At 38.3% G+C, this 23,144-nt stretch overlaps 1 protein-coding gene and 1 long non-coding RNA gene across 3 annotated transcripts in view; one reads left to right on the top strand and one right to left on the bottom strand.

Moving 5' to 3' along the window:
- The window catches only part of ASAH2 (N-acylsphingosine amidohydrolase 2), a 62,128-nt gene that overhangs the window by 20,832 nt on the left and 18,152 nt on the right, over positions 1-23,144 (top strand). For both annotated transcript variants that reach the window (XM_070470573.1, XM_070470572.1), the window contains 7 exons: positions 13,102-13,222; positions 14,738-14,863; positions 16,644-16,730; positions 18,470-18,574; positions 18,690-18,771; positions 21,257-21,372; positions 22,372-22,466. In XM_070470573.1, coding sequence (XP_070326674.1) covers positions 13,102-13,222; positions 14,738-14,863; positions 16,644-16,730; positions 18,470-18,574; positions 18,690-18,771; positions 21,257-21,372; positions 22,372-22,466 — 732 coding nt within the window. The remainder of the gene's footprint in view (positions 1-13,101; positions 13,223-14,737; positions 14,864-16,643; positions 16,731-18,469; positions 18,575-18,689; positions 18,772-21,256; positions 21,373-22,371; positions 22,467-23,144) is intronic.
- Positions 1-23,144, bottom strand: part of LOC110143868 (uncharacterized) — a 34,598-nt gene that overhangs the window by 1,373 nt on the left and 10,081 nt on the right. The window contains exon 3 of the long non-coding RNA XR_002315717.2: positions 13,215-13,372. This is a non-coding gene — a long non-coding RNA (uncharacterized lncRNA). The remainder of the gene's footprint in view (positions 1-13,214; positions 13,373-23,144) is intronic.

Raw genomic sequence — 23,144 nt, 5'->3', positions numbered from 1 at the left:
ACTTGTGTCTGTGCTTCTTGAGCAAATCCTTTAAAATCTGAGCCTCCACTTTCACATTTCTCAAGTGTAGATGTACAATATGATTACATCCCTCCACATACAGATTGTTATGAATTCATTTTTTTACTAAATATTGTAGAATACATGTGTCATGAACTGAACTAGTACCATAGAATACACTGATGAGAAAAAAATCGATGTCCTAGGTATTGCTCCTTAAAGAACTTATAGTCTGTTGGTGGAGACAAAGGTAACCAAACAGTCATACAAGCCAATGTATAACTGCATTAAGTGCTAAAAAAGGAAGGTATGCAGAGTTGTAAAGGGAATTGACCTGATCAGGGAAGTTGGGAAAGGCTTCCCTGATAATTCAGTTGGTGAAGAATCCAGCTGCAATGCAGGAGATACAGGAGACATGGGTTCTATCCCTGAGTCAGGAAGATCCCCTGGAAGAGGAAATGGCAACCCACTCCAGTGTTCTTGCCTGAAAAACCCCAATGGACAGAGGAGCCTGGCAGGTTATAGTCCAAAGGGTTGCAAAGAGTCAGACATGACAGATACATGCAGATGTCAGTTGTCCCCAAGGATAAGACAGTGGAACTGAAAACCAAGGCAGGGTGATAATTAACTGGCAAAATGTGGGGGTGGAAAAGAGCTTTTAACACAGAAAAATATGTGCAAAAATCATGTAACCTGTTTGAGGAGTTGATAGAAGCTCTGTGTAGCTGAAGTACAGAGGACAGTGAGGTAGGGTGCTGCGAATTAAAAGTTAGAGGTAGAGGTTAGACACCATGATAAAGATTTGGGTCTTTATACAAAAAAATAGAAAATCACTGCAGTGTTTAAAGCTGGGGTTGGGAATTGGGGGCTCTTGAAGGGTTAGGAAGGGTAGTGACTTGAAGCATGAAAGAATCATGTGCATGACATTATTTCATAAAGCATTAAGTCCCCTGCAATTGTAAGGCCAACCCTTGCCTCGGTGGATCAATCTATAAGGAAAATATTTCTTTTTGCCTAGTACTACTGTTTGGTGCTGCAGTGGTGAAGAATCTGCCTGCAATGCAAGAGACCCAGGTTCGATTCCTGGGTAGGGATCCCCTAGTGAAGGGAATGGCAACCCACTCCAGGATTCTTGTCTGGAGAATTCCATGGACAGAGGAGGCTGGTGGGCTACAGTCCATCGGGTCTCTAAGTCTGACATGACTGAGTGATTTAGCACTACTACTACTGCATGCAGACACAGTAAATGATGTTTTGAATTAAAATATAAGCTGCGTGGAAGTCAGAAATTCACTTTGGGAGGTTCTCGAAGGCATCTCAAAGGAGTCAACCAGTAGAGATGATGATGAATCCTGGGAGACCCTGAATGATGAAGGGAGAAAACAAGACAGGTTTCAACAGACTTACAGACTTAGAGAACAAACTTATGGTTACCAGTGGGGAAGGATAGGGAGAAGGGATAGTTAGGGAGTTTGGGATGGACATGTACACACTGTGGATGACCAATAAGGACATGGAATACCAACAAGGACAGCACGTGGAACTCTGCTCAGAATTACGTGGTAGCCTGGATGGGAGGGGAGTGTGGGGGAGAATGGATGCATGACACATGTTACATACATGGCCGAGTCCCTTTGCTGTCCACCTAAACTATGACAGTGTTGTTCATCAGCTGTACTCCAATGTAAAATAAAAAGCTAAAGAAAACATGTTTCAAATGTCTGCACCAAACAGAAAGTCATAGGGTCGGGCACTTCACCTGAATGGCTGCTCTGGGTGGTGGACAGTCCCTTCCTATACAGTTGAGAAAGGGCAGGTGGCTCTGGGGGTGGTGGTTGGGAGCACTGACTCTTTTCCTTGAGGGTAGGGCAGCAGGACAGCCTCTGGCTCACTGCTTTTCCCTTCTCCTAGCTCATTGCATTTGCCAAGTTTCCTTCCTCAAGTATGCAGGAGTGGCATGGACCCTCCTTTTTTTCTCATCTTGTTAGCCCTCTAGGAGTCAGTATGACATGAGCTATAAGAAAGGTCTGAGCAGGGTTTTGAATGATTTCTCTATTGCCTTCTGTTTTATGCATTGCAAATCCTTTTATTATTACAGAAGGGGGTTAGCCTTTCAAGGAACATTTTAAAAAGATAGCAAGGGACAGTAATTTGCTCAACCTATTTGAAGAGTTTTTGCACACACTTAGAAAAACCCAATTTATGAAATTGATTCATTTGAATGATACTTATAGAGCTCATTTTGGGAGGGGTGTGTGTGTGTGTGTGTGTGTGTGTGTGTGTGTAAATCTTCTCTATGATCTCTGCCTATGACTTTCTGTATTACTTGAGAATTATTTATTCTCTATGATTTGCCATCCTCCCCGCTGCATTCTCTTTTCACTGTGCTTAACCTCACACCAAGACCAAATGTGGAAATCTCAGTATCTCAGTGACTGCCCTTCATCAGCCTTTCTTGACCTCTTATCTTTTCTCCATCTCATTGCATCATGTCTTTATAAATACATTCTGCATTAGCTTTCACCCTGGTTCATGAAGCCTCACTCTCTCTGTTTCTGCATCCTGAATTTCTCTTTCCTCTTCTATGTTGTTGTGAAGCCTGATACTCTTCCCTGCTCCAACTTTCCTATCAGCTTATTTGTACTGTTTCTTTCCAGTGAAGTAAGTATAGGCCTTGGTTGTGTAGTGAGTCTTCTGTGTCTAGTCCATCCCCATGTAAAGTGAAGGTGCTTACTAAGAGCTTTCTGATGACAAAGGTGATGATAGTTGACTGATAACAGATTAATCATGCTTGTTAATGTAAAGGTCCCAAGTTTAGAAACCGGAGCTATAAAAGCCAGTTGTCATAACTGGCAGAAGACATTGGACTTACTTCCCAAAGTCAACCATGGTTAATATTCAGGTACCTTTTCTTCTGCCTATTTCCTTATGTAGAATGTATTATAAGAAATATGCACCATTAAAAGGTCATACTGTGAACATAATGCCTTCTTAGTCTCATATCCTATGGGTATTAGAAACTTTAAAATACTGTGAAAAATGTTAACGATGTTATTTACATGTATCTCAGCATCTTTTGTTTTTTGTAGTGATGCTCTTTATATCTAATAATTTTTGTCTAAGTTCAGTCGCTCAGTCGTGTCCGACTCTTTGTGACCCCATGGATCGCAGCATGCCAGGCCTCCCTATCCATTACCAACTGCTGGAGTTTACTCAAACTCATGTCCATTGAGTTGGTGATGCCATCCAACCATCTCATCCTCTGTCGTCCCCTTCGCCTCCTGCCTTCAGTCTTTCCCAGCATCAGGGTCTTTTCCAATGAGACAGTTCTTCACATCAGGTGGCCAAAGTATTGGAGTTTCAGCTTCAGCATCAGTCCTTCCAATGAATATTCAGGACTGATCTCCTTTAGGATGGACTGGTTGGATCTCCTTGCAGTCCAAGGGACTTTCAAGAGTCTTCTCCAACAGCACAGTTCAAAAGCATCGATTCTTTGGCACTCAGCTTTCTTTATAGTCCAACTCTTACATCCATACGCTACTACTGGAAAAACCATAGCTTTGACTAGCCGGATCTTTGTTGGCAAAGTGATGTCTCTGCTTTTTAATATGCAGTCTAGGTTGGTCATAGCTTTTCTCCCAAGGAGTAAGCATCTTTTAATTTCATGGCTACAGTCACCATCTGCAGTGATTTTGGAGCCCCAAAAAATAAAGTCTGTCACTGTTTCCCCATCTATTTTCCATGAAGTGATTGAAGTGATGTGACCAGATGCTGTGATCTTAGTTTTCTGAATGTTGAGTTTTAAACCAACTTTTCACTCTCCTCTTTCACTTTCATCAAGAGGCTCTTTAGTTCCTCTTCACTTTTTGCCATAAGGGTGGTGTCATCTGCATATCTGAAGTTATTGATATTTCTCCTGGCAATCTTGATCTCAGCTTGTTCTTCACCCAGCCCAGCATTTCACATGATAAACTCTGCACATAGGGTTTCCCTTGTGGCTCTCTGCAGTGCGGGAGACCTGGGTCCGATTCCTGAGTTGGGAGAGTTCTGTGGAGAAGGGAAAGGCTACCCACTCTAGTATTCTGGTCTGGAGAATTCTGTGAACTCTATAGTCCACGGGATTGCAAAGAGTCAAACACAACTGAGTGACTTTCACTTCATTTCACTTCACTCTGCATATAAGTTAAGTAAGCAGGGTGACAATACACAGCCTTGGCGGACTCCTTTCCCAATTTTGAACCAGTCTGTTGTTCCATGTCCAGTTCTAACTGGTGCTGCTTGACCTGCCTACAGATTTCTCAGGAGGCAGGTCAGGTGTTCTGGTATACCCATATCTTGAAGAATTTCCCACAGTTTGTTGTGATCCACACAGTCAAAGGCTTTGGTGTAGTCAATAAAGCAGAAGTAGAAGATTTTCTGGAACTCTCTTGCTTTTTCGATGATCCAACAGATGTTAGCAATTTCCTCTGCCTTTTCTAAATGCAGCTTGAATGTCAGGAAGTTCACGGTTCATGTACTGTTGAAGTCTGGCTTGGAGAATTTTGAACATTACTTTGCTAGCATTTGGGATGAGGGCAATTGTGAGGTAGTTTGAGCATTCTTTTGCATTGCCTTTCTTTGGGATTGGGAAGAAAACTGACCTTTTCCAGTCCTGTGGCCACTGCTGAGTTTTCCAAATTTGCTGACATATTCAGTGTAGCACTTTCGCAGCATCATCTTTTAGCATTTGAAATACCTCATCTGGAATTCCATCACCTCCACTAGCTTTGTTCATAGTGATGCTTCCTAAGGCCCACTTGACTTCACATTTCAGGATGTCTGGCCCTAGGTTGTGATTACACCATCATGATTATCTGGGTCGTAAAGATCTTTTTTGTGTAGTTCTTCTGTGTATTCTTGCCACCTCTTCTTAATATCTTCTGCTTCTGTTAGCTCCTTACCATTTCTGTCCTTTATTGTGCCCATCTTTGCATGAAATGTTCCCTTGGTATCTCCAGTTTTCTTGAAGAGATCTCTAGACTTTCTCTTTCTATTGTTTTCCTCTATTTCTTTGCATCAATCATGATCAGCAATCAATTCTTTGTCTCAAAATCTGTGTATTTTCATGTTCCTATAACTAACTCAGCTCTCTGTAGGTTAGAATTTGCCATGTATATTTCTCTGTCATTTTCTTTCATTTTTTTTGGTTTGTACATTTAAAGGTGTCTGTTATGAATATCATACAGCTTTATATGTTTTTTAACAATCTTCATCTTTTAATGAGTGTGTTTATTTTTTGTGAGTTGTGATTATTGTGCTCTTCAGTTTGTGCTATTTATCTTACTTTTCAATGCTTTTTATTCTCTTTTTAGGATTGATAGAGATTAAAAAAAACATATTTAAGCAGAATATTATAGTTTCCAAAGGCAGTGGAACAACAGCTCTTGTCTTACATATTCTATACAAAGTGACCTTGCCAGTTCCCATCAAAAATGGAAGTTTTTCCAGCCCTTGAAACTTGGCCAGCCCCGGGACCACTTTGGTCAATAAAAGATGAGAGAAGTGACACTGTGCCAGGGCTGTGATAGTTTTTTTTTTTTTTTTTTCCTGTAGACTATTTTTTAGAGCACTTTTAGGTTCACAGCAAAACTGAACAGAAAGTACAGAGATTTCCCATGTATACCTGCCTGGAAACACATGCACAGCCTCCCTCATTACCAACTCCCATCACCAGACTGGTACATTTGTTACCATCAGTGAACCTATACCTACACATTGTTGTCACCCAGAGTCATAATTTACATTAGCAATCAAGCTTGGTGCTGTATTTTAAAATCTTCCTTTTCTTCATATATTTCCTAAAAGTTTCAATAATGAATCAAAATAAAACAAAATTTAAAATCCTCTGGTAATCCTAGGACTCATTGGTGGTGATTTAGTCACTGTCACGTCCAACCCTTGTGACCCCATGGGTTGTAGCCCACCCGGCTCCTCTGTCCGTGGGATTTCCAGGCAAGAATACTGGAGTGGGTCACCATTTCCTTCTCCAGGGGATCTTCCCAACCCAGGGATCGAACCTGGGTCTCCTGCACTGCAGGTGGATTCTTCACCACCTGAGCTATGAGGGAAGTTCTAGGACTCAATAATTTCTAATGTTTTGTTATATATTCTTTCCTGTTTTTTTCCTAATCATGTTTATATCTTTTTATTTTTAAAGAGAGATTTTACTTTTTTTTTTTTTTTTTAGTATACCAGGATTTATTTATCTGAATAGATTCGTATCCTATGCCCCTCTGCTTTGTGCACTGGGAAGACCCAGAGGGATCGGGTGGAGAGGGAGGTGGGAGGGGGGACTGGGATGGGGAATACATGTAAATCCATGGCTGATTCATTTCAATGTATGACAAAAACTACTGTAATGATGTAAAGTAATTAGCCTATAAAAAAAAAAATAAAACCCTTCAAAAAAAAAAGAGATTTTACTTTTAAAGAGATTATTGTATATAGAATTTGATAACTTTCATTTAGAAATTCTTTATGAATTTATTTCAGTGCTACTTTGTATTTTTTAAATCACCATTTTTAAATTGTTGTATAGTATTTCATTATAATACAGGAGACATGGGTTCGATCCCTAGGTCGGGAAGATTCCCTGGAGAAGGAAATGGCAACTCACTCTAGTATTCTTGACTTGGAAAGCCCATGGACAGAGGAGCCTGGCAGGCTATTGTCCATGGTGTTCTACCATATGTATGGTAATATATCCAGTGAGTCACCAATCATTTGACATTTTAGTTTATAGTTTTTCTGTCATACACTTTTACAAGCATTTGTGAAGAGACCACTCAGTATTCTTGCCTGGGAAATCCCATGGACAGAGGGGCCTGGCAGGCTGCAGTCCATGGGGTTGCAAAGAGTCAGTCATAACTTAGTGACTAAAACAAAACAACAATCTTGTATATATTTGCCAGTGATTTCCTAACAGTGGGGTTGCTGAGTCAAAAGGGAACATTTATTATTAAGGATTGTCTCATGAATTTCCACATGATGCTTTTGTTGGTTTACAGTGCTTCTACCCAAGCATGCACGGAGTGTTGTTTCCAGTGCTCTTGCTAATCTTAGTATTTTCAGGCTTTACACATGTTAAGTGATAGACCCAAAAAAGCTGAATCATTTTTGTCTTCCTTTCAATTTCTTCAATTCCTGGGTAGTTCGGCTGAATTAAAATAAAGACTCTTATCGGCCACTTCTTACTTTACTACTGTTGCTTGTTTAATCATGCTATTTAGGTTGCAAGAATTTTGATTGCAGTAACTTAATGAACTTAATGGAATCCACCCAAACCAAATATCTCTCCATTAACATTATTGAGAGTTTATTTTTCCCCATCCAGGACTTTTAAAGAAAACAAAATGAGTAGGTGAGAATGGACATCTCTTCTCTGGAGTAGAGATGGTCAGTTCTCCAAGATACTGGCCGCCGAGTGTACCTATAACTTCAGAAGCTGTTCTCTGGCTATGGCTCATTGTCTTTCTTTAATTTGAGCAATCTGGTCTGTAGCCATTGCATCTGCTTGTTTCAGATTCAAGCTGTCCTTTGCATAAAATTCTGGGCCTAATAGCCCTTCCAATATAGCACAATGAAACATTCTTTCCTTTCCTTTTCCCAACTGTCTGTAATGGGGTGGGGCAAAGAGGAACATAAGACAGATGAAAAAGACGTGTGTTGAGTAGGTGTGTGTTTAGAGATGCATTAACTAATGCCAGGTGATGCAATAGACTTTGAAATTACAGTGGCTTAACACATGACAGATTTTAATGTACATATTTGCCATTCATGCAAAACGTCATCAAATTTGAGTGGTCCTTCTGCACATATGTTACTATCCAGATTCACATGCTCCACCCTGCCAGTGGAATCGGGAAATAGAGGGCACACTGGTATTTTGTAAGCCCTCAAGTCCTTGCATAAGAGGGAAGGGTTTCTTCATTTAATTATTTAAAGCTTATATTATATGGGGTGATATACATGTGTTGAATACATACATGCACATGCATCATATATTTTAATATTGTTTTATCTTATTAACTATACATATATGTAAACATAGCTTTGTATAGTTTTTTCCTTTCAATCATCATCATTACTGAAGCAGCAGCAGTATCAAAATCAGCATAGCATCATCACAGTGGTGATTTATTCCATTCTTAGCATAGACCAGTCTATGTGCTAAACACTTCAGATATATTTGTTCTCTTAATTGTCAAATGCCATGTGGTAGATACTACCTATCATGTTACAGATATAGACATTGAGTTCAAATAGGTTAGGTATAATAACTTAAGTCCAACGCCAGAGCTCTAAGCCACTAAAATGTATGGTTTCTGTGTTAGTTTCTTAGGGTTTTCATAACAAATCACTAGAGACCTGCAGGTTTAAAACAGCAGAAATTTGTTCTGTCACAGATCAAGAAGTGCCAGAAGTCTGAAGTCAGGGTCTTGGCAGTGTCAGGTTAGTTTATTTCTCTCCCTCAGTTCTTATCTCATTGCTACAAAGATTTGGAACAGCGGACTAAAGAGTTTAAAACAACAGACAAATTACAGCTCAGGCAGACAGATCTTTTATTAAACAGACACTCCCAAGACATAGGAATTGTAACAATCCCTCTTGACTTCCCCTTTTTATACTTCCCATCTCTTCCTCCTTTTGGTGGTGCCCTATGCAAAATAGGGCTTGTATCTACCACCAATAAGGAAAGGAAATGCAAATGAGCATATACTCAAGGCTGATTGACAGTTGCAACTTATATAACACCAGGCTTTGTTGCACATGTCTTCCCGTGATTCAGTCTGTTATAATCAGACATAGACATATGTAGAATATTTATGAATCCTTAATAGACTCCCAGATGTCTAAGGTTACTTGAGGAAGTCCTTGAGGTTAGTCTGTATCCACGTGTGCAGAGGGCACCTGTGCAGGAGTTGGAAAAGTCTCTGTGGTCATTTTTGTAGTATATCTATGAGCCCTCCTGGATGCGTCTGGGATGGGGTTTAGAGATCAACCTGCATCCTTTTTGTCTGGGACACTCCTGGTTGCTCATGCCTGACTTCCTATCTAACAGTAAGGTTGGTTATTTCTGGAGGCTCTGAGGAAGAATCAGTTCCATGCCTTTCTCTTAGCTTCTGGTGACTGCTAGCAATCCTATCCTTGGCTTGTAGATATATCACTCCAGTTTGTGCCTCCATCTTCACATTTCCTACATCCCCATATCTGGGTATCTCTCTGTCTTGTTATGAGGGCACCAGTCATTGGACTTAAGACCCAACCAAAGATGGTATGATTTTACCTTGTTTATATCTCTAAAAATTCTGTTTCCAAATAAGATCCCATTCTGAGGTCTGCTGGGCTTGAATTTTTGGGGCAACACTTTTGAGTCCAGATGATACCACCATTATGGCATAAAGTGAAGAAGAACTAAAGAGCCTCTTGATGAAAGCGAAAGAGGAGAGTGAAAAAGTTGGCTTAAAGCTCAACATTCAGAAAACTAAGATCATGGCATCCGGTCCCATCACTTCATGGCAAATAGATGAGGAAACAGTGGAAACAGTGGCTGACTTTATTTTTTGGGGCTCCAAGATCACTGTAGATGGTGATTGCAGCCATGAAATTAAAAGATGCTTACTCCTTGGAAGGAAAGTTATGACCAACCTAGACAGCATATTAAAAAGCAGAGACATTACTTTGCCAACAAAGGTCCATCTAATCAAGGCTATGGTTTTTTCAGTAGTCATGTATGGATGTAAGAGTTGGACTATAAAGAAAGCTGAGCACCAAATAATTGATGCTTTTAAACTGTGGTGTTGGAGAAGACTCTTGAGAGTCCCTTGGACTTCAAGGAGATCCAACCAGTCCATCCTAAAGGAGATCAGTCCTGGGTGTTCATTGGAAGGACTGATGCTGAAGCTGAAACTCCAATACTTTGGCCTCCTGATGCAAAGGATTGATTCATTGGAAAAGACCCTAATGCTGGGAAACATTGAGAGCGGGAGGAGAAGGGGATGACAGAGGATGAGATGGTTGGATGGCATCACTGACTCAATGGACATGGGTTTGGGTAGACTCCGACAGTTGGTGATGGACAGGGAGGCCTGGCGTGCTGCAGTTTATGGGGTGGCAAAGAGTCAGACACGACTGAGCGACTGATCTGAACAGTGTCCTATATTGTATTTGTCCAAAGATCTCCCATGTTGTTACACATTTTCATGAACACTGCCTTTGAATGGAGGTACAATATTCTCGTTCTCCTCTTTGGTGGACATTTAGGTTGGAGATGGCCATTCCTGGCATGTAGGACTTGCTGCAAAGCACATAAAGATGCTGCCTTCTCTGGGCTGATGGAGGTGTGCTTCCCTTGGGGAGCTGAGTGGGAGCCGGATTTCAGCCTTTACTTACCCCTTTGCCAGTCACCTTTGTTCAGACCTTGGCTTCCATGTGAAGCCTTGGCTTCCATGGGCAGCTCAGATCTGAGAGAACAGAACCTGGGATGGGTTATTACTTTTTCAGAATGTTTAAATAGCTCAATTCTGCATTTGGCTTTTCTGTTTCACAACAGGAAATACACAATGTCTGAATTGAAAGAGACACTAGAAATACCTCAGTTACACAGGAGGAGAGAATAATTATTCTGTTTTAACCTGCAGTTTGTTGATTCACTGTGTATATGTGAGTGTGTTCAGTTGTGTATGATTCTTTGCGACACTATGGACTGTAGCCTGCCAGGCTGCATGGGATTTTCCAGGCAAGAATACTGGAGTGGGTTGCCAGTTCCTTCTCCAGGAGATCTTCCTGACACAAGGATCAAACCCCTGTCTCCTCAGTCTCCTGCAATGGCAGGCAGATTCTTTCCCATTGAGCATGATTGAAATTTATTTTTCAGAAGTTTTTTAGAAATCTGAAACTAACTTTGCTACTAACAATGATTAGATCTCAAATCTTCCGACTTTCCTCAGTACCGGGATTGCATCATGATGAATCAAGTAGAGTCTTGCTCTAGCTGTGACATTATTTTAAAGTCATTGTTTTGAAATGTTTATTATCAAGGACATCGACATCTTTTTTATGGCTGTATTCCCACTTCTTTTGAAACTACCTAAACCTTTCTTCCTCTCTTTTGAACTTTATGTAGATGAATATTTTTTGACCAGATAAAATAAACAGTGTTTTTTAAAATTAAAATGACCACTTTTCTGCATATCTTTTTAAATATTCATCTCTTACCAAAGTACTTTGTTTGCTTTAACAAGCCTGATATTTTTATAGCATATATTTTAAAGGGCAGAGGAGGAAAGATACAGCATCTTCCTATTCTGAAATGCAAATAACTTTTCTGATTACAATTTTTTTCAGTTTGGTAGAGAAAAGTTCAATCCATTTTCTAAGGCCTAAAGTAAATGAAAATAAATAATTCAAGTTTACAGTGTAATTAGTAGACCAAAAATTTTTGCTTTTGCTTTCTCCCCAGATATTATTATGGTTCCTTGATGGCAGAGAACATACTTGACTCTAGTGTTGAGGTTTAACATAATGCCAACCACACACTACTAATGCATTCATCTTGATTGAATGAAAAGAGCAACTGGCCTCTCTCCTTCCCCTCATCCTTTCTACCCTGGTCACCTGACTATCCAGTCTCTGAACACACTGCATCATTTCCTTCCTATCTCCATACCTTTGCTGCAGATGACTTTTCTCTAGTCATTCCCCTGCCAAGTTCCTACTCATCTTTTAAGACCCAGCTCAGATGTCACATTTTTCAAGGGTGAAGCATTTTTCAAGGGTGAGGTGATGCTTCATTCATCTCTATGTCCCCAGTGTCTGGCACGGAGCCAGAGTTAACTACATGTATATTGAATGAGCTATTGAATGCTCAGTTTTGTGCACCATATTACTTGGGTAAAAATATTAAAAAAGCTTTTTGTCATGAATCATGTCAATGTATGGCAAAACCCACTAACAATATTATAAAGTAATTAGCCTCCAACTAATAAAAATAAATGGAAAAAAATAATAATTCCAGGGCTGCAGTCACCATCTGCAGTGATTTTGGAGCCCAAGGGGGAAAAAAAAATAAAAAAGCTTTTTGTGAAGAAAAAAGATTTTTTAAAAATCCTAAATTAGCTTGAAAATTTATGAATTGGAATCTCTCTTTTCTTGGGTATTCCTGATAGTCTGCTTTATAGCCTTCTATCCTGTAAACACCTTTTTCACCTGTGTGGAGGTTTGATCCTCTGAAAGCCACTGGACAAGGTGTCACAAGACCCAAACTTTAGCCTTGGTCCTCTGTGACAAGTGGGGCACCCGATTGCTTCTTTGAGATACCTTGTACCATGCAGGTAATAAAAGCCTAACTCTCACGGTTGCTGTGAAGTTAAAATGAGGTAACAGATGTGAAATTAACTTGTAAACTCTATAGCTTTACAATTAAACAAGGTATTACCATGCATAAGGGTATATTGAATTAGGCATAGCATCCTCTTGCATACCCCTGTGCATTTATTCTGCTGTTCTTTCTCCCTGGAATGCCTTTAAGAATTAATTGCTAGTCATCTGTGGTCCCCAAACACTTTATGACTCCTTATTTATAGCATTTGTCACACTGTATCAAGGCCATTTGTTTACATCTTTGTCCTCTGCAAGATTCTAAAGTAAACTGTGATTGATTCAGTGCTTGGTACACTGCAGGCTCTCGGTAAATGTCCATTGAATTGGATTGGATTGATTCAAATAATTATTATGTATTACCTGCTTGAAGGACAAAGTCTATGTTGATACAATTCTGTAGGTATATTGTCTGTTAACTAACCAGTATTGGCTCTAGTTAAAAGCTTACAATGAAGATGACAGTAATGGAATATTTGTAACAATAATTTGGTATTGTTAATTTAAGTGATCAGACTTCTTGAGTATATTATTTGTAATTTAAGTTCGTTAGCAATGAAAGAATGCCTATTGTCAAAAGCAATTTTTTTTCCCTGCTAGTGGAAACTTAAGCTCCCAGATATCATTTGTGACTCCATTTATTTGGTTCTCATCACTAACTTAGGTCTTCTTGTTCTTTTATAGCTGGTTTGCCATCCACCCAGTCAGCATGAAAAACACCAATCATCTTGTAAATAGTGACAACGTAGGCTATGCATCTTACCTTTTTGAACAAGAGAAGAACAAAGGTTATCTACCTGGAGAGGTGAGAATTTATGTCACTGAAAGCTTCATCTTAATCACTGAGTATCATCATTCATGCAGTGTTCAGAATAGCTGATTCAGATCTTCAGAGGAAAATGTCATCATGGATATCACATACTGATGTGCTTGGATAGGAAGAATTCTCCACCCTCTATTATCAGGAAAGAAAAAATTTAAATGATTATTGACTTTGTGTCAAATACTTATATTGATGACTTCATAAAGTTTCAGTTAGTTGGATTAGGAAAAACAAATTAAAGATTTTTGCAACATATAATAGTTTTTGATCAACTTGGAGATATGAGAAACTGTTGATGTTTACTTTTGTTTCCAGAGATATAAAATTATTATTATTATTTTTTTTAAGCACCTTGTTAATGTTGTAGGAATCCAAATGAGGACCGGGAATGAGTTCTTTTCTCTGGTCCAGCCTTCCCTCTTAATTTCCTTTGAAAGACTTTGTTCTACTTTCCTGCAACATGGCCTAAGTCAGAGACAACCCTAATCCATTAGACTGGTATTTGAAATGCAGTGAGTGATGGGATCAGAGCTGGGGGGTCCCGGAATCTAGTCCGTGTACTTTAGGAAGCTCATCAGCTCTGTGTAGATTATGGACTGCTGATAGGTAAGTGGTGAGGAAGGACCCTGCTCTGCTTGACCACAGCATCCAAACCTGAAATGCAGCAGGATATATGACGAGATGAGAACCCCAGGTCCTAGACTAGACTAAGTGTTCTGTTAACAACAGTATTAGCCCTGTGAACATTTGGCTTGACTTTTTAGCTCCTTAATTGACAATCTTCTATTTGTTTTTTCATTTTAGCCTGTGTTTTAGGAACAAGGAAGGAATTTCCCATTATTTTTTTTAGTCTAAGAAATGACACATAGTCTCCTATGCTTGATTATCTCTTTCCTTAGGTAAATTTAAGACACTTAAGGTAAAATGGTAGACCAGTTAGGTTGAGATTAAGGTCTTGCCCTACTGAAAAAAGATTTTGCATAGTTATTTCTGGTTGAAGAGATAGAGAAAAGATATGTGGAGGGCAAGTCTGGATGGTGGATGCTATATTTAGGTTCAGTTGTACAACAGAAATATCCAGATTGACTGTTTACTTTTTAAGCCAATAGGCTATTTATTTTTAAAGGAAAAATGGCTCTCTGAGTTCCAGGTACAACACCAAACATGAGATTATGGGTCAGCATTTTATAACTTGTTGCACATTGTATTTCTTGTCAAAATGTTGCTGTTTGAGACACAAATTGGTAACTCTTACTTAAAATAGTTTCATTGATAATTGGAATATTATGAGTAATAATTTATATGTTGACTGGAATGTGAGTCTTTACAGAAACAAAAATCTTTCTCAGAATATTGTACCTGAGAAATATCCTCCTTTTATCCTATGCAAATGATTTTGAATAGTTCACCAGAGTGGGTTGAATGTCTGCCTTTTTAATGGAACTCGTTGTAGTAAATAAGAACGCATACAAGGCAATTGGATGTTTCTTTTGGCAGGGACCGTATGTAGCAGCTTTTGCTTCATCAAATCTCGGAGATGTTTCCCCCAATGTTCTTGGCCCACATTGCACCAACACGGGAGAGTCTTGTGAAAACGCCAATAGCTCTTGTCCCATTGGTGGGGTAGGTAATGATGACATTAAATCTTTGTTTTTTGCATCTCATGGACGTTTTATGTTTAAGTACTCACTGTTAATTTACAATTATGTTCTCCTCAAGTATACTCTGGCCTACTTACTGCTAGCATTTGCTCTTCTCAAGAGCACCCACTAAATTTTGATTGGGTAAAATTATAGTTTTCCATTTGATGCTTATATTTTTTGAATGGTAAGACAATTTAGTAAATGTCACAGAAAATATCCTTTCCTAAACTTGGACAGCTTGATACATTTTGCCTTGGCATTTCTGAAGTCACAATTTAGTACAAAAACTGCCTGCCTGAGACATTTCTCTCTGATTATCACATCTTTAGGGTTTTTCTAAAAATGTAACATCAAAATTCTTTTTCTTATAAATTACAAAACAACAAAAAAAGTGTTGCTGTAAAAACTTGAGGCTTCCCTTGTAGCTCAGTTGGTAAAGAATCTGCCTGCAGTGCAGGAGACCCAGTTTCAATTTCTGGGTCAGGAAGATCTCCTGGAGAAGGAAATGGCAACCCACTCCAGTATTCTTGCCTAGAGAATCCCATGAACAGAGGAGCCTGGCAGGCTACAGTCCATGAGTTGCAAGAGTCAGACATGACTTAGCAACTACACCAATACCACCACAAAAATTCAAACCACATGGAAATCTTAAAGAGCAGTAAAAAGTGAAAGTCCCTGCTTACCTTCCTCCCCTCCACCTGCTCCTTTTCCCCAAAATTACCACTATCACACCTCTTCCTACATGTGTGCATCCATGAACAACAATTTATAACTTATTTGTTGAGGTTTTGTTTTTTTGTGTCCAGGATTTGGGTTTTCTACCTAATTTGTCTATAAAAAAATCTCTTTATCCCTCTAGATAGTTCTGTGTAGTAAGCTTTACACTCAACAAGTGAGGCTGTGCCATTGTTTATTTAACTGCTTCCCCTCATCTGCATTTAGATTTTTCACCTTTGACATGAGCAGCAGGTGCTAGCTTCTGGTTCTTATTCTTTGTGTTTATAGAATATTTCACCTGTGATATTGCTTTTATTAAACACCGTGTTTAGGCTATTTATTTTATCCCAGTCAAGTCCATCCACCCAATGAGAAATATATTTTTAACAATTATACTTTTCTCTTATACTTTACATTTTTATATTTTTATATAGAAAGTCTTCCTATTATAAAGCAATGATACTCCAATTTTTTAAAAAGAAAAAAGAAAGTCTTCCTACACCAGAAACTAATACAACATTTTTAATCAATTATAATACAATGAAAAAAAGTCTTTGTTACCCTTCATTTGCAAAATTTTTACACATTATTAATTCACATTAGAGTAGATGATTATTTGGTAAATTCCAAAATTCATACATGAAATGGTTAAATAAATTATGATATGTATTTGCAATAGAATATTATGCATCAATTTTATGTCTTATGTTAAAATAGATAAATTCTAGCAATGTTCATGGCTCCAATTCCAGAATGATTTTGTTTTTCATAATCTGTAAATTGGGAGAACATCTGGAAAGAGAGGCTGGAATGTGGCCTTAAAAAAATTCTCTTTGCTGGGACTTCCCTAGTGGTCCAGTGGTTAAAACTCTGTTTCCTATGCAGGGAACTTGGGTTCAGTCCCTGACTGGTTGGGGAACAAAGGTCCAACAGGCCACACAGCCAAAAAGAAAGTCTGTTTGCTCAGATTTGCTTATCATTTTCCTTCCTTTGAAAGAATCACTAATTTCACTAAGAACATACCTTGCGTCATTTTGTTCCAGCCTAGCATGTGTGTTGCTGTGGGCCCTGGGCAGGATATGTTTGAAAGTACACAAATCATAGGACGGATAATATATGATAAAGCAAAGGTAAGCTGCGGGCCCTGCTGCTTTTATCTTCTTTCAAAACTATACTTTAAAATCCACTGACATTTTTCATTAGGAAGTTGGTCTTTGTAAGGAAGACAGCAAGAGCTCAAGCTGCCCCGAGTCTAAAGGTATGAATGCTGTTTATCAATCAGGAAGGTTGTTTCATATACCGCACAGGAGCCTCTCTCTGACTGCTTGTGACTGACTTCCTACAGGGAGTAAGTACATTTAAAAGCAAGTAATCAGGAAAACATTCTTTCAGCCAGAGTGCTTGCTTCAGGCAGTTAGATGATAGATTGTAGTTTTCAAATAACGTAGTATCAGATATGACCCAAATTCTCAGAAGTCTCTGGGGCCTTTGCCTGCCAAGTCCCCTGACCATTTCCTATTTTTCTTTGGGGACAAGGTAAAGCTGAGTGGCACAATTCCCAGTTCTTGCAGTTTGCATTCAGATTAGTCCCTGGTCTTTTTTGATATGGCAAAGATCATCCATCTTATGTTTTCTTTCTTTTTTAAAAGATCTTTTGATGAAGAGAGAATCTGGTTTCCAGAGAGCTTACTGCCAGTTACTCTACCCTCCTTCCTCTCCTAAATTTTACCTTCTAGTTTGCTCACAGATTTTGTATCAGCTCCGATGAAGATGTTTCCAGTGGAAAAGACAAAAGGATAGCTTTGAGCGCAACCATCTCTAACAAAGATAGTTAAATCTCTTTCTTTTTATAGCTTACCCATACCTTTAATGAGCATGCCCATCAGAGTGTGTGTGTGTGTGTGTGTGTGTGTGTGTGTTATGTAAATATTGTGTCTCAAGGGTTCTAAACTGTTTCAGGAGCAATTAAGAAAGAACAAAAGCACCTTTAAAAACAGAAGACACCAGCCAGCCTAATTGCTGCAGTTTCTTTTTAATTACTGTGGTATCATCAGCGGATTGTTCTAAATTAACAGATTCTATTTAGGGTGTACACCTGTGACACAATTTGGCATCAGAAATTTTGTTACCATTCTGAGCCTAGAGACAGAGAGATCGGTCCCACATTCTCAGCAAGGCACAACTTTCCTCTTAATCAGGGAGGCAGTCCTACAGGACTTAAGAGACTCAACAACAGCAACCACAAGGAAATCAGGGGAGGTGGGCTGCAGCTGGTGTTTCTGACTTATCTCTTGAGTTCCCACATGGCAGTGGAAACTGGGATGGCAATAGAATGAAAATGAGTTAGATGTTAGGTAAGGACACTGGTGCTGAAGCAGGGTCTGCCTCCTCTACTGTAGGATAGAGATGAATAAAAACAAACATTGCCAGGGACCTCCTTGGTGTTTCAGTGCTTAAGACTTCACTTTCCAGTATTCTTGCCTGGAGAATCCCATGGACAGAGGAGCCTGGCGGGCTATATTACAGTCCATGGGGTTGCAAAGTTGGACACGACTGAGCAACTAAAGCTTTCACTCCTAACCTTAAAATTTCCCATCTTTCCAGTGAGGTTGGAGCATCTTGTGCCATAGCCTGCATTGCTGGAATTCTGTATTTGTAGGCAATAAACCTAGGTCCACAGTCTCAGGGCCTTCAGGTTTCTGGGAAGTCACTGTGGGTTTGGTGGAGAGTTGAAAATGCTCTGGCTGATCAGCCAGCACCACAAAACTTGACCAAAAGATGCTTTTCCAAATTGGCATTTGTTGGGTAAAAGTATAGTTTTCATTTTAGCTCATTTGCTTTTCATGGTAAGGCTGTGTGGGTTTTCTAGGAACTGTATGAGTCCGCCTCCCAGGAGGTTACTGGGCCACTGGCTTCAGCTCATCAGTGGGTGAATATGACGGATGTCACCGTCTGGCTCAATTCAACACACACAGTAAGTGTCACGGAGTCACACTGATTATGTGCCACAAGGACAAATCTCTGGGCTGATCTTATCGTTGAAGTTCAACTTCTGTTTCTTTTGTTTGTTTTCATTTTTTTTCCTTTAGGCAAAAACATGTAAACCAGCCTTGGGCTACAGCTTTGCAGCTGGCACAATTGACGGATTTGGAACCCTCAATTTTACTCAGGGTGAGGTGCAGTCTGATCAGGTTTATGGTTCTAGATTCTGAACTTCAGGATTCTGTTCCTTAACAGGGTTTCACGTAGCCAATGCATTTACTATTTTAATTTTTAAAATTTAGGGATAGGTACACTTTCCAGATTTGTACATGATTTCTCAGCTGTCGGTATCTTTCATAATTTAGCTTTCCACTGATTCAGATAGAAGAGATTCTCTCTGCATTTCAACCTGTGGAGGAATAGTTTTAAATTGGGCAGGAATGGATTTGGAGTGGTACAGAGTAGGAGTGTCATTTTAACACCCACAATATGAATTGGCCTTTCCATCTGGTTATTAGTGTCTCTTTCCTGGAATTCTTTATTGGAGCCCAAATTCCTCAGAACAGAAGATTTTAGGAGCATACAGATTGTGATCCTGGGTCTTCTTCCTGTGTGTATTTCCATGAATTTATAACTGATTATTATAGATTTTATACTTTATCCTGATTATCACTGTGATAACATGCATTGGAAAATACACAAAGTTAAACAAATTGAAGAGTAGCAACAACAGGCAATATTTTGGCTTATTTCATGTATATTTTGGAACCATTAGTTGAAAAATAAATACAGTTGTAACATGATACAGTTGGCATCATCTTTCCTGGCAGTATTTCATCTAGCTTGGTCTAATGTTCTAAAATAATTTTTGATAGCTTTATTGAGACAAAATTCACAGAACATAAAATTCAATGGTTTTTAATGTATTCATAGATACATGCAACCATCACTGCTATCAATTTTAGAACATTGTCATCACCTCAAAGAGAAACCCTGTACATTTTAGCTATCACAGCCCAGTCCCCATCTCTTCCAGACCTAAGAAACCACTAAACTCTCTCTCTATATTTACCTCTTCTGGATGTTTCGTATAAATGGAATCATAAAAATATGTGGCTTTTTGTGTTGGCTTCTTTCACTTAGCATCATGTTTTCAAGGTTCATCCATGTTGTAACATGGATTCTAAAATAATTTCATGGCTTTTTTTCTTTTTAAAAATTGTTTTATTGAGGTAGAGTTGATTTCAGTGTAGTGTTAATTTCTGCTGGACAGCAAAGTGATTGTTATACACAAATCTGTATATATATAATGTGTGTGTGTATATATATATACACATTCTTTTCCATTTTCTTTTCCCTTGTGATTTATTATAGGATATTCAATATAGTTTCCTATGTTATACAGTAGAATCTTGTTTTTTATCCATTCTCTATATAATAGTTGCATCTGCTAATCCCAAGCTCCCAATCCAGCCCTCTCCCTTGGCAGTCACGTCTGTTCTCTATATCTGTGAGTCTATTTTGTAGATAAGTTCGTTTATGTCATATTGTGACTGAATAATATTTCACTGTATGGTTTTGTCAGATTTTATTTATGCATTTCTCAGCTGATGGACATTTGAGTAGTTCTGTTTTGGGCTGTTAGGAATAATGCTGTTATAAATATTCATGTCCAGGCTTTTGTGTGAGCATATGAGTTCATTTCTTTGGTACATGCCTGAAAGTGGAATTGCTGGATCACATGGTAAAATTCTATGTTTAATCATTTGAGGAACTACCAGAGTATTTTCAAATCATTGTACAATTTTATGTTCTCATCAGTTTCTCTCTGAAGATTCTAATTTTTTCACATCCTCACCAACACTTGTTTTTATCTTCCTTTTTTTGATTCTAGCTACTCCTGGGGTGTGGAGTGGTATCTCATTATGGTTTTGATTTGCATTTTCCTGGGATATTGAGCATCTTTTGTTTTTTGGCCATTATTGTGTCTTCGTTGAAGAAATATCTTTATATATTTTTCTTATTTTTAAATTGGTCTATTTGTCTTTTTGTTATTGAGCTAGAAGAGTTCTTTGAGAGTCCCATGTGTGCTCTGTAAGTAGGTCCAAATATGTTCATAGTAATTATATTTTCCTGATTATATATTCTATGTTCTTAGGTTTTGTAGTTAACATAGCTTTTTCCTAGATTATGGGTGTTAGGCTTGGTGGTTTTTAATGGCTCGTGTGTGTGTATACACATAATTAAGTGGAGATAAAGAGAGGGTCTTTAGAGACCACAAGTTAAACAACTGGTACTTCAAACTGGAGATATCTTTTATAGCTTTCAAAATAGGAGAAAGATAATTCAACTCATTGACCTGCATTTAATTATATCATATTTTTGAAATTGGCAACATGGTTGAGGAAGAGCAGTAAAAAGAAAACCTGAAAGATGTAGAACATAGACATTCTTTTACTCTATCAACCACACTGAGGGTCTAATTAAATAATGGCTCCTATTTTAATATGTACAGGAAATTTTACCTCTTCTACTATGCAAACTGTTTGAAATCATTGAACAGCAATCTTAATAAAACCTCTCAAAGTTCTAAAAGCATTGCTGTACAACATTTGTCAAAATGATGGCATTTTTCAGAGCGTTGCAATCATACTAATCATAACATTCTTAATAGGGATGATGGAAGGGGATTCATTTTGGGACACTCTTCGGGACCAGGTTCTGGGCAAGCCATCTGAAGAAATCAAAGAATGCCATAAACCAAAGCCAGTCCTTCTTCATACTGGAGAGGTAATGCATTTGGATTATCATGGTGAAATTAGTATATTGTTATTTTTAAATTTATGAATTGTCAGATATGAATAGGTCCATGTTGAATAGTAGATCTGTGTATTATACAAATGTTCCCAAATCAAATTTTTAATATTAAAAATATGGATGCCATAAGTTTAACTCTAAAGAGGTAAGGGGTATGATTATTTAAATATACTGACTTAGGTGTTTACATCCATAGTAAATAACTGAAACAATTAGAACAGAGGAAAAGGAAGAATAAGATTAAGATTTATGAGCACAGAATTCCTCACAGAGAAAGACATCTCAGGTTATTTTTCACAACTCAGGCAACATTATTAACTAAAGCAATATTCTTTAAGTACCCTTTGGAACATGGATTTTCATATTCATGCCAGTGTTTGTAATACCATGAATTTTTGATGTAGGAACAATTTTTAAATACAGTTTTTTGCTAACATTTACTTAGAAATTCTTCAAGAAGGAGAGGAAATGAAGGAATAGAAGGAAAGATTCTATGCTAATCTGAACATGGTAACGGATACACTCTCTTGGAGAAGAAAAGTAAGGCAAGACTTGGTAACTGAAGATTTAAAGTGCTAGTTAGAGCAAAAAAAGAAATAATTAAGTTATTCTAAATGATGGTAATTCCTTATTTGTCTTGTATAGGGATAGTCACCATGGTAATATAGGAGAACCTTGGTTATCTATTACACATTGTGATACCATAAAGATAAAGCCACCAAAAACTTCATTGATGAGAAAATAATTCCTAGTTAATGGGGCACTGGTATTTGAAATTCACATATTAATACTAGACAGAATATTTAATACTGCATGACTTGGAAAAAAATCTGTGACTGTGTAGGATTAAGACACCCCAAACAACTGGAAACATTTAATATCCAATAACAAAGGAAATTCTGTGAGCAGCATTGGTCTCTTGAGCAAAGAGACTAATATTCTTAACACAGTTTTCATGCTTTTTGTTCTCAGCTGTTAAAACCTCATCCCTGGCACCCAGATATTGTTGATGTTCAGATTGTTACTCTTGGGTTCTTGGCTATCACTGCCATCCCTGGGGAGTTCACGTAAGTTCCTCTTTTTTATTTTGTGAGATTTTTATGGTAGTTGTAGATGTGTTTCTGTTGGAATCACTTCTTATCATACAGATAACCCTGTACTGACTCTTTTCTATCCTACTGTGCTATGTATGGCAACAGTGACAAATATTCCTAACCCTCTTTTGGTGGGGCCTCTGAAGAATAAACCTCTTTATGCCTCTCACTAGTGGGTATCTTGAAGTAAACATAAAAATTTAAGAAGTTATCATTCCAGATTAAAATTATGCAGTGACTTATTATGTCAGCAGAAAGACTTTAAATAATATTAAAATACAGGAACATGAAACAATCAGTTTAGGTATTAGAAGCCTGGAAACATGTTTTAAATTTGCTCTTTATGCCATATTTCCTATCTTAGTAAGTAGCAATTTTGTATCTTTCCATTGCTCGGGGCCTAAATCTCAGTCATCCCTGAATTCTTTTTCAATTTTCCCTGCTTTAAATCCCTCAGCAAATTCTGCATGTTCTCTTCAACACTTCCCATCATTCTGCGCCCCCCACCTCCTCCCCACTTGTCTAAGTCACCATTGCTCTCCCCTGGATTACTGCAATAACCTTCTCACTTTCTTGCCTCTCCCTACTCCTCTATAGTCTTTTCTCAATGTTATAGCCAGAGTTATCCCTATAAAGCATAAGTTAAATCAT

The sequence above is a fragment of the Odocoileus virginianus genome, chromosome 7 (assembly GCF_023699985.2).
Source record: "Odocoileus virginianus isolate 20LAN1187 ecotype Illinois chromosome 7, Ovbor_1.2, whole genome shotgun sequence".
NCBI lineage: Eukaryota > Metazoa > Chordata > Mammalia > Artiodactyla > Cervidae > Odocoileus > Odocoileus virginianus.
Note: the sequence above shows the minus strand (reverse complement) of the source record. Positions and strands in the feature narration are given on the sequence as shown.